The 17,458-nt window shown below is 42.1% G+C and overlaps 1 protein-coding gene across 5 annotated transcripts in view; it reads right to left on the reverse strand.

The window, feature by feature from the left end:
• LOC121698293 (insulin-like growth factor 2 mRNA-binding protein 2) overlaps positions 1-17,458 on the reverse strand; it is a 49,913-nt gene that overhangs the window by 17,180 nt on the left and 15,275 nt on the right. For all 5 annotated transcript variants that reach the window (XM_042080279.1, XM_042080277.1, XM_042080276.1 and 2 more), the window contains 3 exons: positions 14,777-14,825; positions 6,190-6,241; positions 1,119-1,182 (listed from right to left, as the gene is read on the reverse strand). In XM_042080279.1, coding sequence (XP_041936213.1) covers positions 1,119-1,182; positions 6,190-6,241; positions 14,777-14,825 — 165 coding nt within the window. The remainder of the gene's footprint in view (positions 1-1,118; positions 1,183-6,189; positions 6,242-14,776; positions 14,826-17,458) is intronic.

Genomic DNA, 17,458 nt, shown 5'->3' on the forward strand with positions numbered 1-17,458 from the left:
AGTCTCTTTGGATAGAAGCATCAGCCAAGTAAGCCATTCCAAAACACACTGTGCAGGGAAAGCCAAAACTTACTTGGTGTGCCAATGCCAACACTATTAAAGCTGGGCACAATTTCTATCCAGTCCATCCCGGGTCTTCTACAAAAGAATTGCCTAACAGTTACGCCCCTTGTGTTACCCCATTATTTCAAGATAAGATAACAACTGCACAAGGAATAATTCACCATGACAACCTGCATGTGATTGTCAACAAAAGCGCTGCAAGCAAATGTCGACAAAGGCGGTGCATGCGATCATCGACAAAAGCACTGTATGATAGCATTCAAGTAACATTTTTGAAAACAAATGTGATGAAGTAAACTGTGGGAGGCTTTATGAAAGAGAAATTTCGTGCCTTTACCCTTTAAACCAGTCACGAGCATCAGCGCAGAGCAAGAGCAAGAGAGGGCAGCTGCCATGGGCTGGGTTGGTCATAAATTCATCTGCAACTGCCTTCACGCTTTCATATCGCTGAGCAGTTTTAAAGAGGAAAACACATACTGTGTTCCCACAGTGAAAAACATGACCCTTTAATGTTAGAGAAATAAAACAATAACTGGACTAACAAAATGCCCAAAGGCCTGATTCGATCCTGGTCTTTCCTTTAGTTAATTGCTAGCTTTTGGAACAGATCTGTTCAGGCCACCTACTGTGAAATTGCATGTGGTTCTCACTAAGGTCCATAAAATTAGGCATAATCCATGAAATGTTTCATTTGCCTGGGCCATACTTTGTGCCATCTGGCTTCCAAAACAATAAAAAGGTGGCAGTAGTTTGAAACCAAGAATGCCAATGACTCTGTCGCAGCAAAACATGGCATTAAAAGATAATTCTGGTGATTTTTCACATAGATCTCTGATACTTGAGGTCACCGACTGTCGGTATACGGGGGGGGGGGTCGTTCGGTTTTACTAGTTTGAGTTGCTGCAGCCAACAGCTACAGTTGCCAGGCATCTTCAGTTCATGTTCATGCCCCCAGAATGTAGCACTGTAGCATTTAGAGAGAGGATGTTAAGAGATAGAGATGTAGAGTGATTCAATGGAGGAACAACAGGAAGAAGGGATGACAGAGTACTCACTCTTTAGCCTCCTCCTTAGTTGCGTAAGTGACATTCACCACGGCTGTGTCTGTATCTGTGTTCACTAAAACATCAGAGATGGAGAGAGAAAGAGAGAGAGAGAAGGATGGAGGGAGAGGCAGATGGATAAAAGAGAGAACAAGAGAGAGGAAGAGAGAAATAAAGAGGTCATGAAGAGCAGACAAAACAACAACTCACACAAAGTTTTTAACAGTGATTCATCAGAGCACAGACATAATGACACACAATACAGAGAAGTACTCAATCACTCTCAGAACATTCTAGAACTTTATATATCTCCACAAGTGATTCCATTCCTAGAAAACTCCCCTCTAAGACCCTGTCGATGTTCATTTACATAATGTTCTGCAGGCAGATTTCTGAAGGTCTGCTTATTCAGAATACAACATTAACTACTTCTCCTCAAAGGACATCTCCTGCATCTCAATGGGCAGCCGTGGCCTACTGGTTAGCGCTTCGGACTTGTAACCGGAGGGTTGCCGGTTCGAACCCCAACCAGTAGGCACAGCTGAAGTGCCCTTGAGCAAGGCACCTAACCCCTCACTGCTCCCCAAGCGCCGCTGTTGTTGCAGGCAGCTCACTGCTCCGGGATTAGTGTGTGTTTCACTAATTCACGGATTGGGATAAATGCAGACACCAAATTTCCCTCACGGGATCAAAAGAGTATATATACTTATACTTATACTTATACTTATACTTATGAGCTACTTGAACCATACAATACTATTCTTATGGACCCTTTCAAGACAGTTCCATTATCAGCATCATAGTTGGCCCCACAAGACTTCCTTTTGAACATTCCATATGTTATCTTAATGCAGAGGAAGTAGATTGGGGCCCAAATAGAATGTTCAAGCATTGTTTTTGTTTACCTTGTTGAAAGGGTCTATAACTACTACTATGAGGTAATCCGATTCCATTCCAATTGTTAGACTTTTAAAACGCTTCTCTATGGATGACTGAAGTCCTTAAGTGTGATTGCTCTACAAGCCCATCTCTTTAGAAAACCACTCGACTGTTTTCCTCCAGTGTGTACGCCACCAGAGCTTTAATTTATCACAGTATCAACTGGTTGATGGTCTGGGGCAATTCCACTCACACAGGAAATACAAGATCAAAGCTACAAACACAGGCACACACATAAACCACAAACACACACAAGCACACAAAAACACACACACACACACACACACACACACACACACACACACCCCCCTTCCTTGAGGGCAACCAGCTCCCTTCAGGATCAAAGTCCAGCATATGGCTCCACAGGAACTGAAAACCATAGTCCAAAATGCACTACTTCCTCAAGTCAAGTGTCTTACCATGCTGTCACACACTGATACATGCAAACACACGCTATCTCGGATGAAGGGGGTGGTAGAGAGGAAGAGAGAGAAAGAGAGAGAGAGAGAGACATACAGACAGAGTTATATGCACACAGAAAGTGTAGGAATTGGTGAATTCAGTTATTGGTCAAAAACACCCTCATAATGAATATTAGGTTACACTTTACTTGGCAGTGTCGACATAAGAGTGACATGACACTGTGATGAACGTGTCATAAACAAGTCATAAACGTTTATGACATAACGCTTCTGTTATTAAGTGACATTCAGTTTTTGTCATATCAAGTTAGGGTTAGGTTTAGAGTTAGAGTTAGAGTTAGAGTTAGAGTTAGGGTTAGGAAATTAGAATTAAAATTTGTTTTGGTGAGTGGTTGTTTGGACCATTATGCACTGGCCAGTTGTCCCTGCCCCACTAATCCCATCTAAAAGTCAAATAAAATAAATAAAACAGAATAAAATAAAAATTAAAAGGAAATAAAAGAGAGGAGCTGTAAAAAAGACACAGAGTGGTTTAAAACTTTAATTTAATTTTTCATTCAGACCTTGTGGGTGTAGTGTTTGAAGTTTTAAAATCCACAATCTCTCTGCTCTTTTCCTCTGTAAAATTGTCCAGCCTGGGTTCCCTTCAAGGCCACAGACCCTCAAATGTGTGATGTTGTGCGTCTGGAAATGTGTGACGAGATAAGTGTTGAGTGTATTTTTATGTATGTTGTGCAGATGTTGTTTGAGGCGTATGCGAAGTGTATGTCCAGTTTCCCCGATGTACAACATGTGACAGTGAGTGCAGGTGATAACATATACTAAATTGGGAGTGTCTAAGTTTAGTGGATTGGTGGGTGCAGAACAGTGACTATAAATATTGGTGATGAATAGGTGAGGGGTGAAGTGTAAGTTTTCTTTAGGGGGTGGTGGTTGTAAGTGACGGGTGAAGGTGGTGCGTATGAGGAGGTCTTTGAGGTTTTTATTGCGTCTATATGCGGAGATGAGTGTGTGGTGTTGGAAGGTGGGGTGTGTTGTTTGGAAATCAGTATAGTGTTGTTTCAGTGTGTGGTGAAGGTGTTGTATGCCGTGTGAGTAGGTGCCAATAAGGGGCAGGAGATGGGGTGGGTTGGGGTTAGGGTTAGAAAAAGGGTTGGGGTTAGGGTTAGGCAAAGGGTTGGGGTTGGGGTTAAGGTTAGGAAAAGGGTTGGGGTTAAGGTTAGGAAAAGGGTAGGGGTTAGAGTCAGGGTTAAGGTTAGGAAAAGGGTTAGGATTAGGATCTGGGTCTGGGTTGGGGTTAGGGTTAGGGTTAGGGTTAGGTTTTATCTGTCATGACAGTGTCATGTGTTCATAACAGTGTCATGTCACTCTTTTGTCGATACTGTCAAGTAAAGTGTTACCGAATATTATTATCGAATTAAAAAAAAAATACTTTACTCTTCTGTCAAAAAACATTTGTACACATAATTTGTAACATGGTAGTAAAAAGTTAGCCAGCCTTCAGTTTTCCACTCACAGATCAATCTGGCATCTTTCCGATAGAGAAAATGTGGAGCAGTTCGCCAAACGAACGGCCAATCAGCGTTGGTTTTGAGGCGGGTTTAGGTGTGACGCAACAAACAACATGACGGCATCCAGAGATGAGATGAGCATAGCTATCACACAAGTTTTATCCGAATTAGAAAGTATTCCTGGGGAAATCACATACAAATGGTAAGTTTAAAAACGTTAACGCTAGTTACGTTACCTAACATAATTGTATGTTAAACGAAGGCATTAGAAGAACACTTCCTTCATCTGATTGGTTGATTTAGCCCGTCGATAACCAACATAGGTGGTGATAGACAGATGCTTTATCCAATCAGCTAACCAGTATTTTTGCCTCTTCCCAAAAGTTCTCCAACGGAAAGTTCCCAGATGGACATGCAGAGCAAATGCGAAGCATCCATCTGGCGGAGTCAGGTTAGTAAAAAGTACTTTCGGCCCCAGCTGTGGCACAGCTGGCTGGGGCACCTGCGCCGTGCACCAGCGACCCGGGTTCGATTCCCGCCCGTGGTCCTTTCCGGATCCCACCCCTGCTCTCTCTCCCATCACTTCCTGTCACTCTCCAGTGTCCTATCATTAAAGGCATAAAGCCCAAAAAAATATACTTTAAACATTTAAAAAAAAAAGTACTTTCTCAGAGGAAATGCATTAAAAATCCATTAGAAACCACCAAGGAATAACACGAAAGGTCAAATGTGATGCATATCACATGAGTGAGGAAACGGGCAGCCTACAAGTCTGTGAGTCTTCTGACTTCTGAGACCAGCTACCATAATAGTTAAGTTCAGTCAGTTTTAAAGCAATTCAGATATCGTCAGTCTCTGGGAATAAGGCACACTCCAGGGTATGGTCACTCAGTGTCACTGTTGTCAGATATATAAACAGTGGAGGGAGTCCGACACGTATACAAATACCCACTCCCTTCCACACGAATGTGCCATACACCAACCTCACACACTCACCCCATGATTATTCATACGACACACAGTCACAGACTGGACCAGACAGTCAACACACAAGAGCATGTGCGTACATAGCCTCACCCAAATAAACACATACATACAAACATGCACACACACACTCAATCATACACACACACACACACACACACACAAGGTGGGTTGGAGTTGTCAGCCTGCCAAAATATGGGATGGATGTAGTTACAACCAGCAGTGGCGTCACCACAGTAGACCATTACCAGCTGCCGGTGGAACTGAGAGATAAGGCTAAAAGTGGAGGATAAGACGGAGGAGGTAGAGAGAAAAGGAGACTCAGAGGAGGGTAGAATAAGTCCCCTATTGTGAGTCAAGGCCAGACAGTAACACGAACACACACAGAATCGCACATGTGCGTGAGTGCATGCACACACACACACACACACACACACACACACACACACACACATACACACCAACACACATTTGACTCACAGAAGTGTAACATGACACACTTCCCAGCATCCAGAATGAATCGGGTGAGGGAGGGAGAGAGAGAGATATCATGGTGGTGGGCAATTCTAAATAAGAAATATTCCCACACACACACACACATACACAGAGAGAGAGAGAGAGAGAGAGAGAGAGAGAGAGAGAGAGAGAGAGAGAGAGAGAGAGACATACACACACACACATACACACACACACACACACACAGACACACACACACACACACACACACACACACACACACACAGTGGTGGGCAATTGCAAATAAGAAGTATACTCAAACACACAGACACACTCACGCTCACAGAGGTTTCAACAGATGAAACAAAGCATACTTTTCTATTTGAAAAGTACAAATAGAAAATGCGGGCCGTTCCAGGAAGCCAACACTTGAGTTGAGAATATTATCTATTACTCAGAGTAAAGCTGGGAAGAGTAAAAGAGGAGTCATACAGTATACACACACACACAGACGGACATACGCACAAACATAAACACACACAGACAGACAGATAGACACACACACACACACACACACACACACACACACACACACAAACGCATATCTTTGTGTCAGCAATACCTTCACAGACCACCCAGCCACCCCTCCATTATGTCTGCGCCCTCTACTCGCTTGCACCCAAACACACAACATCAGGACCACTGTGAAGTGGGTTTGATTTCATTAGAAGCCCAGTGCTTTGTGACCCAGCGATCGCTCAGATGTGTTACCTTGTTCAACGTTCTCCACTGAGCCGTACTGTGTCAGAAGACTATCCAACACCTGGAAATGAGAAAGAGGACATCTGTATCTTTCACACACACAAGCACACCTGACCACACACACACACACACACACACACTCACTCACACGCACGCACGCACTACATCCCTCTTGCCTAAAACATCCAAATCCTTTCGACAGCTCAATCCTTCATCCACAATCCCTCTTGTGTACAAAGTGCTCTTGCAAAGTTGCACAGACACCATTCAACATCACAGGTCAGGGTGACCATGCATGGGGTCCTGGATTAAAGGTCCTGCCATGGCTCCATGGTTTTTTTCTACATCCTCCACAATGCTTTGTTTTCGTTCTCCCACTCATCTCCTTACACCTCTACACTAAAACTCTTATACTGTCCTCTTCAAAAATGTTTCTTGGGCTTTTGCAGTATTCTGAAAGCCTGTCTAGACTTCTGACAGTGTCTGTGGCAATGAAAAATCTGAACAAACTCTCCTAGGTAGAGATGCACCGATTGATCGACTGGTGACCGGTGTTATACGGTAACTGGCTTTCATGTTAACTGGCTGGACTGTCTACTTTGCCTCTGGAGTTAATGTAACCGCCCCCTTCTTTTGCAGATGTGTTCAGCTGATGATTTAGCCTCCGATACCTGGCCGCAGATTCGTCTGTTTAACTGAAGTTCAAATAGACATGTTTGTGATGCTGCACTTTGTTGTTTAATAAAGCTTTACAACACGATGTGTCGGCGTTGGAAGTGTCAGGTTGTCTGTAGTAGGCTAGGCTACATGCGCTGGAGCATAAATATGCCACCAAATAAATAAAACTAAATAAACTCCACGTGGGTCTCGAACCACTACTAAATTAAACTGCTTGCATGATAACCTGACACAAACCTGCTTGCGCCACTAACCAGTTGACACTTCCCAGTGAAATTGGTGATATGTACTAGGCCTACTAGTAGGCCTAAATGAGGTCAACTAGTATGTTATTGTGTTTAGCAGGTTAACACAGTGGATTATGGTGACTGGCTACTGTGTTATCTTGCAATGTTGCCCAAAGTAGCCTATCATGGTTCAGTTTACAAACGTTTCACTGATTGCTGCCAGGCCACCTCTACGTGAAGTGTCTTATTATGAACGCCAGCAAATAAATAAAATAAATAAAAAAGATTCGAACTCGAATGACGAAACTAGAACTATAATCTGCATATTAACCTGATGCATATCACAACGAACGTGAAACACGCATTGAAACGGACAATGTGCAGGAGAAGTCTAATGTGTCTTCATTTTACACAAAATTTTACATATCACAAAAGAGATGTAATATCAAATATCACAAGATACACGTAGGCCTAGGCTATTTACGTTCGTGTTTTGACATGTTAACGGTTTGAGGTGTATTGGATTTATATATATTTTAATAATTTATTTCTCATCAAGTGATAAGATGTATGTGGCGCAACAGGTTGATGCGTTGATAAGGCTATTTTCAGTCTAGCCTACGGGTTCAATCCTCGCCATTCACAGTTTTTTAAATGTATACATTTTTAGACCAGCAATGCTTCCTCAATTTAGGCTGAAGATAGACTAGGTGGCCGCGGGCAGCCTGACCAGCAGTCAGTGAAACGTAAAAACCATTAAGCCTAGGCTATACTTTGAAGGTCTAAATCTTGGGCAATGCAGCAAGATAACACAGTAGACAGTTACCATGATCCACTGTGTTAACCTGCTACAAACACAATAACATAGGTGACCTATTTTACTTGTAGGCCTAGTAAATAAGTATGGCCAATTTCTCTTGGTTGTGTCAGCTTGGTTTGTGGCGCAAGCAGGTAAATGTCAGGTTATCATGCAAGCAGTTTAATTTAGTAGTGATTCGAGACCCACGTGGAGTTTATTTAGTTTTATTTATTTGGTGGCATATTCATGCTCCAGCGCATGTAGCCTAGCCTACTACAGATAACCGGACACTTCCAACGCCGACACATCGTGTTGTAAAGCTTTATTAAACAACAAAGTGCAGCATCACAAACATGTCTATTTGAACTTCAGTTAAACAGACGAATCTGCGGCCAGGTATCGCTAAATCATCAGCTGAACACACCTGCAAGAGAAGGGGGCGGTTACGTTAACTCCAGAGGCAAAGTGAACAGTCCAGCCAGTTAACACCGGAATTGGCCGATTTTCACGTGATCGCCCATGACTGGGTGTTTAATTAAAGAATTAAAGTTTAGCGATCATAGGCAGATAAGATGTCAACGAGTAACGACATACAGAGTAGGCCTAGTAGTTCTACTCCACTTAAGAAATACTCTATTTACTGCACGTAGACTAGGGCTATGCCTTAACTCATTGAATGCCAAACTGTTTTCGAGAGCTTTGTCCTAGAGTGCCAGCAATCTAGACCATTGTTGATGTTTCTTGTACAGCCACAGCATATTCTGTGTTATAGCTATGAACACGTAGAATAGCTCGATTAAAAGGTGAGACTTTAAGCTCTCGGTGGGTGCAAACCGTGTATTTCTACACGCCTCTGTTCCTGAGAAATCCCAAGCTAAACAGTGGCTAGTTTTCATCAAAATCGCTGTTTTTTTTCTAGAAATGGAGATATAACGTCTTTCATGAAATATGTGTGCCTGGTACTTACTTGTGTAAACATTCCGGGAAGTGATCAGCGAGACCTGGCGAGACTGCCACCTAGTGATAGACCCACGAAAATGGCCTGTTTTTGACAATGACGTGCATGCGTCACTGATTCGACCCAAAGCGGCAACCGAGTTATGATAAAATGTCCAGATTGTGCGTTTTCATGAGTTTCACGATCGTCATATATTTCATTTCCATTCATCACAGAGTTCCCAAAATCACATATAAGGTGTATTAGAGTGTCTAGTTTCGTAATTTTAAAAAAAAAGCTAAAAAGTAATATTAGCCTACGTTTTTGGCACTCAACGCATTTGGCACTCAATGAGTTAATACCCAGATTGGGAAGTGGATGTTGTGAATGTGAACATACAATAGTCTATTAGAAAGGCAAACAAAAGTTAAAGTTGCTTTTGACATAGTAGCCTACAGTAAAGAAAACTGGTGCTCGGAATAGCCTACTAAATCAGCAGTCTCTGAAAGTTTCTATGCATTTCATGCAAGAATTAAATGCATCAATGCATGCATATGTTCCATGACAGCATGTTCAAATGTATCATGAAAATTGTTTTTGTATTTTTAGTTGGATATTGGATGTGAGAAGAAAAAAATGGGTGTTCCATAACACAGTGCATTTAGTAGTGTGGGAAATGAATGTCACACACTGTGAAGCATTATAGTTTGATGCAGCTGAAGTTAAGACTTGAAGAAGAAACTGTCACCTGTTCCATTTTTTTAACAGCCATTCCATTATTGATAAGTTCATTACATTTCTATGTTAACATGTTCTTTTAAAGAAAAGATGGAAAATAACTCTTTGGCTGTGCTGTTAAGTGGTTAGAAGAAATTAAATCGTAATCGGCTAAAATCGGTATCGGCAGGTCAAACTCTATGAAAAATCAGAAATCGGTATCGGCCCAGAAAATTGCAATCGGTGCATCTCTACTCCTCGGTCTGTCTGTCAGTCTGAAGTTCGCAGAAAAAAGGACAATCAAAAACAGTACTATATGGATTAAAGCAATATTGATAGAACTATGTTGCAAAGAGTGAGAAGATTGAGACAAGAGAACAGAAGATGAGTGATTGGAGATTCAGGGCCAGATGTAAGTAGCGAACGTAGCGTTATCAGCGCCATGGACAAACCGCAGATAGCGAACGCAGTCATACCCAAGTGTACGTTGTATTTAACAAACTTTCAATTCATAGTGTAATCTGCACCTTTCTCTGCCTTTCTCTGCCCCCTACCGCAATTTACGATGGTCCACAACTGAACGGAATAGCCTACATATAAGCGCAGTTGAATGAAGTTAACTGATGACAACATTAAAAAGAATAAAACGTTTAGCGATCATGAAATAATACCATACATGATAAGATGTCAACAAGCAGGGAGATAATGAAGATCAGTAGTTCTACTCAAACTACTTGTGCACGTAGGCTATGGAAGATTCTTCAAATCTAGCAAGTAGGAAAGTTTAAGTAAATGACGTGAAAGTGAAAGTAAGACATTTGCTTTTACAAGGCGGAAGTATGTAGGCACAGAATAGACGTGTGCTTTCACGAGCAGTCTTTGTACATACCGCGGAATACATAACTAGGCTCTCTTTACGCTTCCCCTCCCATCTCTTTACGCTAAACACCCACTTTCCCCTGGATCCTCCCATGAATGCATATGCATGACCATGGGCGTAGATTTAGGGTGGGACGCTAAGGACTAGTCCTAATCAAAATTTTAAGATGACAAAATCCCCCACCAATATTTTAGCGAACTTATTTGTGCTGCTGATCATTCCGACAGCCAGCACGACAGTACTAGAAACGTCATTTGATTGGCTGAAAAACCGAGGGGGAGGGGGAAGGGTTATCTGACACGCACGCTACACGCATGGAGAGTGCCAATGCACAGGCTACTTTGCACTGCCAGTCAAGCGAGCAGGTGTGTCAACGACAACGGTAAGTTACCAGGGCTGTCTGCCAATATACCCTATAAAAGGCCAAAGTAAAACATTTTGATATTCCCTTTGCCCTTCGGCATGTACATGTTTGCCCCTTTTTGTGGTTTGTAGATCAGCTATGCCACCCAAGAAGAAGAAAGGGGACATACAAAGCTTTTTCATTATGCAGAGTCTAAGTAGGCAAACTAGCCATACAAACTGGCAACTGGTGACCAGGCTTTCAAATTCGGATTTTACTGTGTAAAATAACATTAGCTGTTAGGATCACCCAGGATATTGTCACAGCTAAACCTAGCTTCTGTAATCTTTCAACCAATGTTAGGAGTCATGTTGAATAGGCTATGTGCCGCACGGACAGTCGCATAGGCTATAGCACAGAATAGAAGTCACTGGGTTGCCAATCTTGCAGTGTATTTGTGAATGTAGCCTGCACAATGCAAAGAAATAAAAGATAAACTAGGTGCATTTCCATAGAAATGAACATTGCGAGACACCAGATATTTCTTCTATGATCTCATAAAGCTTTTCTTTGACTTTTTGAGTTTTTTTGAACATTTATTTGATCTAATGACATCGCAAACATGATGAATTGAATCCACATATCCTTGCACTTGCGAAAACTATTTTTCATTAGCCTAAAACAATGAGGTCGCAAAAACAATGACTTCAGACTTAACTTGCGACTCCACTCAAAAGACTTCAGACTTGACTCGTCGGACTCGAGCTTCGAGACTCCTGAACAAGCTGTATTTCATGAAATTATTGTTTTTTTTTTATCTAAATGTATTCATGTATTTATATTCTATTTTATTGCTATATACAGAATACTTTGGAAAACGTATAACGAGCGGCATGGCCCCTTTGCCATAATGTGCAACGTAATCAATAGGCCAAAATTGTGTATCTGTGCCGAATTTCGTAATTCAAGTCCAGTGCAGAACTGAATAAGAAAATCATAACGCTATGTATCTTGAAGTTCCAGTATGTGAGAAACTTGACGTGCCTTAATATCTCCAACCTCAAGTATGCAGCTAATAAGGAAATATAATTGTTATTTAATTAAACAAGGTGAACTTCTCCCCACTGTGGAATGCAGATAAGGATGCTACAAAGAAGGGAATTCAAACACACTCAACACCTTACCATCTATTGATGTCATTGTGGTTCATTGAGATATCTGACATTTTTTCTGTTAAAGATTGGCATGCGACATTAGGACATTGTTGCCTTTGTCGGTGTCCTTATGTGAAGTTGCACAGGTAAACTTGCTCATCTTTACTTGCGTACGACTTCACACCAGTGCTTCAGGGCAGCCGTGGCCTACTGGTTAGCTCTTTGGACTTGTAACCGGAGGGTTACCGGTTTGAACCCCGACCAGTAGGCATGGCTGAAGTGCCCTTGAGCAAGGCACCTAACCCCTCACTGCTCCCCAAGCGCCACTGTTGTTGCAGGCAGCTCACTGCGCCGGGATTAGTATGTGCTTCACCTCACTGTGTGTTCACTGTGTGCTGAGTGTGTTTCACGGATTGGGATAAATGCCAAATTTAGAGACCAAATTTCCCTCACGGGATCAAAAGAGTATATACAGTATACTTATACTTACATACTTACTTATACTTCAGACCAGAGCTGATGCTTCAGCAATAGCCGTCACTGAAAAGCTGTGAGTGTCGTTGAACACAGCTGTTCTCACATTAGCTGATTGCGATAAACATAAACCATTGTTGCCTAATCACCAATTATTCATTACACCTGTGTGTAGTATCTACTTTTTTAGTGTTTTTCACACATAGTATTTTGCAGTATTTTTAAAATACAAAAATACACACCAATAAAGTATTTTGATACAAAATACAGAGCCATTTCCTTCAACCCAATAAAATACAAATGACAAAATATTTTGTATTTGAAATACATATTACATGTTTCAGAAATACTACCCATCCCTGAGAACAGGCAGATTACATCTTTATAGTTGGCCATATGATGACATACTTAGGTTAATACTGTATTTCACCAGTTAGGGCACCAAAATGGCCAGCAGTGGCACTGTGTAGCCTATCTTGACATGTCTTTAAGGCTACGTTTATACGTTTTTTATTTGCGTTTAGACGAGCATTCTCAGGGGGAAATCTTTGTTTATATGAAGACGCAAGAGTATGTGATATTCGATTGGATATGCATTCCAGACCGCTGGGTGGTGGTGTGATAGAACCCCCGTACGTCACGCGCAGACATTCTAATTTGACAGTTTAGCCAGAGAGGTAATCAAGGATCTTTGGTTTAGCCGTTTAGACGGAGACGCAACCCGGGTCGTCTTCAAAACTCTACACTCTGGAAGGAGTCTTCAGATTTTTGCGTCTTCAAGCCCCGATGGCGGGGTCGCCATGTAAACGAAAGGCACTTATGATAAAATATTTTGTCGTCTTCCTTCGCAATCGTTCTTGTATAAACGGCCCCTAAGTTTTGGGTTATACAATATACAGGTAGTGGGCTCTCTGTTGATTTTAATGAGTAGACCTAAGCCTAAAGTTACAGCATTTCTATCACAATTGACCAGACTTCAACTGCTTTTCGGTCTGCTTTTAACAAAATTCTGGCTGATTGTTCCTTGTATTGCATCATGAGCCATCACTGCGCCTATTGCATTCTACTGTTGTTAGCCTTAAGCCTAGCTCATTCATTATGTTATACCACATCGCCGTCCATTAGAAGTGCAATGAGCTGCATTGAGCATAATAAACTGCATTTAGAATTCCAAATCCATATTTCTAGATATTTTGGTAAAAGTAATACAATAGTAGTGTAATGCCTTACAATTCAGATACAGTAATATTATAATGTAACAAATTACTTTGAAATGACAGTAAAGAGTAATACATAATACATTACGATTTTGAAGTAACTTGCCCAACACTGATGACAACCATCACTTTCTATGTGTGTGTATGTGTGTGTGTGGAGGGTCAATCAAATTCTATGATTGCCACTGATGTGAATGATCTCACAAATCACACAAACCAAAGCAAATTTAAAAAAATCGTAAAAGTATCGAAATCGAGATTCTTCACTTAGTATTGGTATTGAAACAATAATGTTGGTATTGTTGTGTTGGGGATTTGTCCCCACCGAAGCTGAGACTAATCCTACGCCCTTGTGCATAACACGAAAAACGCAATTTGCCATTTTCAGCTCCAGCGCTTTTACATTATTGCAGCCTGTTTGTACATACCTCGCAATGATTTTACACGCACATTGCGAAACAAATACGCCTGAAGTGGGCGCAAAAGCGTTAGTACATCTGGCCCAAAGTGTGGGAAAGAGAGATAGAGATATTAAAAGGCACAGTATGAAGGAATGGGGAGACAGAGAGAGAAGAGAGACAGAAGAGAGAGAGAAGAGAAGAGAAGAGAAAGCGAGAAGAGAAGAGAAGAGCGAGAGAAGAGAAGAGAAGAGAAGAGAAGAGAGAGAGAGAGAGAAGAGAAGAGAAGAGAGAGAGAAGAGAAGAGAAGAGAAGAGAAGAGAGAGAGAGAGAGAAGAGAAGAGAAGAGAGAGAGAGGGAGAGAGAGAGGAGAGAGAAGAGAAGGGTTAGAGGGTAAGCATTGGAGGATGTGAGCTGGCATTACTGTGTTTTGGTGAGTTGTCAGCAGTGACCCTGGGGTGGAGTGATAACAATGTACTTGCAAAAAGATTAAGGAAACACAGACTTGTGACTTTTCTGCCTTTCTCTCTCTCTCTCTCTCTCTCTCTCTTTCTTTCTTTCTCTACCTTTCTCTCTCTCACCTCTCCCCTTCTTTTTCTCTCTCTATGAATGCCAGTGATTGCAACATATAACCTAACTCTCACCTCTCACCTCAGATGGGCAGAAACACCCACACCCATACACCCACACACACCTACACACACACACACACACACACACACACACACACACACACACACACACACACAAATGCATGCATATATGCACTCACCTCCCACTGTAGCTGAGGGGGAATGTTTCGTATCTGGATCTTACGACTCCTGCAAACACAGACAGGTATATGGAGAGAGAGAGAGAAAGAGAGAGAGAGAGAGATTTTTTTTTTACAAAATGTCAAATGTGTGTCTTTACTAGTTAACCCCCATCATCATGGACCCTCAAAAACACACTAACTATGAGCAGTATTGGCTTATTTCCTGGCCAGGTGAACAGTTTAATTCAACCTAACAGAGCTCCACTACCGGAACTCCCAACATCCCCAAATCCCAGGACAACAGCAGCCTAGCCAGGTATCACCTCGTGGTATTGACCACAGGAGCACACTGGCTTTTTTCATCAGGGCAGACAAACACAGGGGTTATCTAATTCGATGATGAAGGCAGCAGCAGCTCATGAGGCCAGAAAGAGAGGCATGTGGCAACACACACATGCACGTCCAACCACTCAACCAACCTTGTAGGTAGCAAGTAAAATGTGCAAAGACCAAGGAGAGTTCTTACTTCTTTTTTCAGAGCCTTGCCCATGAAAACCTCTGAATATCCTACCCAACAATACCAACAAAGGCCTAGTGAACCTCTGAATAAGGTATAGATTAACAATTTGTATGGTAGGCTATTACATAATTACTCTCATCTATCCACACATACACGTATATGAAAATTTATTTTGAAGAAAAAATTACATTGTTAGAAAAGCCATCACTCACAATTTGGTGCTACAGAACACTCTCGTTCATTTCCACTGTTACTATAGCGACCACCGTGCAGATAAATCTAGCGCATGCTCACTGAAATAAGCTGAAATATAAAATCTTGTTTGCAACTATTGAAACACTGTTTGTGCCATTTGTGACAGATTGCAGAATGACAATTCCAAACATTTACTTCTAAGGTCTCAAACACTTTAATGAGTCTCATAGACTCTATAAATAAGGGTCTATTCTCGATCATTTATACTGTATAGCAGACTGATCTTGTTTGCCCAAAATAGCTGCCTGGAGGCATTGCCAAGATGGCTGCCGAGCGGTGAGGCTTTGACCTAGCACACCAAGCATGCAGAAACATCCGTTTCAGAGGTAAGTTGTCAAAAAATTGTGTATGTGTGCATGCACCACAGACTGCATTTGTTTATAGCATTCCTGCCAACAGCCAAAAGTGTGAACACCACCAAGATCATGGGCTTGATGCCAAAGAAGCACACATACTGATGAAAATAGTTCTACTGTGCTATAAGTTACTCTGAATAAAAGGGTAAGCTAAATGTAAAAAAAAATGTAGTAGGTGTGTCTGGGTGTTGATGTTACCACTAGCGACCGTGTGCACGTATATGCAGTCAAGGTGTATGTTTGCGCTGGATTTTACAACGGCATCGAACGTGATTCAGCCAATCACAATCAAGGACCGGAACTATCAGTTTTAGAATACTTGTTATAACCAATGTAATGCGATTACAGGCTGAGGTGTAGCGACGGGCGACGAGGAGAAAACTGGGTCACAGGTGACCAGCTGGCTCCCAGTTTGCACCTCGTATCAGCACATCGCATCATCGCCGGTAACAGGATAAACCAGCTACATCACCTTAGTAACAGGATCAGCGGCTGGCCATGGGCCAACCACAGGCTTTAGAGGCGGTAAGGAGGCCGGGGACGCGGGACAGGGATAGACATTAACCCCACGGGCGGGCCCATGGCTCCCTGCCACCAAATATATTAAGATTATTAAGAACTTAAGAGTACTCAAGAGTACTCAATTGGCAGCGTGTTTTTACATATACACACACACACACACACACACACACACAGACACAGACATAGACACACACACACACACACACATACTCACACACACAGACACACACTATGAACAGTGACCACAGACACACACACACACCATGGAGCAATGGGCAATTCATAGCTGAGGTGCCCTGGGAGCAGTTGGGGTTTGGTACCTTGCTCAAGGACACTTCCGCTGTGGATGTTGAAGCAAGGTGCAGGCTGGCCACAATGAACTGAGTTGAAAGCCCATGTTATATTTATTGTCAGGGTTTGGATATTGTCAAATGGGGCGAAGGGAATCACACTTGCCCTCCTGTACTTGCATGTATGTACCCTGATGCACACTGTAAGCAGCCTTGCCAATAAGATTTCACAGAGTGATGAGCACGCTTCAGCACTCAGCCCCACTCAGCAGTGACTGCGATTAGCATATGAAAACCCAAACCTATGGTGGCCCTGAAGTGTGTCAGGAGGGAGGTTTACACAACATGCACAGCTAGTACCAGCTGGTTACAACTGCAACAGGAGGAAACTGACATAGTCCTCTTTTTATCATGTAACTCCATCATAGTAAATATTCAAGATATGTGTGCATTGCTACTGAAAGGAAAGCATAGTGGATTGGGGCAGAACAGTGGAAAGCTGCTATCCGTAAGATTGATAGGGCGCCCCTGATATACTAAAGAGACTCAGTGGTTGTGTACTAGGCTGATGTGAACATGCTTCCACATAAAGGAACACAACCATGAGGCCCATACTAAAAGGCGTTCATGTGTTCAGATATTTCAATCCACTGCTGCCAAGACATTAAATATTTATGTAAGTTCTTCAATATATTTTTTTTCGCATTGCTCAAGAGAAAACAACTTGAAGATAACAGGAGATGTAGGTATTCATATC

This window comes from Alosa sapidissima, chromosome 23, assembly GCF_018492685.1.
Source record: "Alosa sapidissima isolate fAloSap1 chromosome 23, fAloSap1.pri, whole genome shotgun sequence".
Classification (NCBI taxonomy): Eukaryota; Metazoa; Chordata; class Actinopteri; order Clupeiformes; family Clupeidae; genus Alosa; species Alosa sapidissima.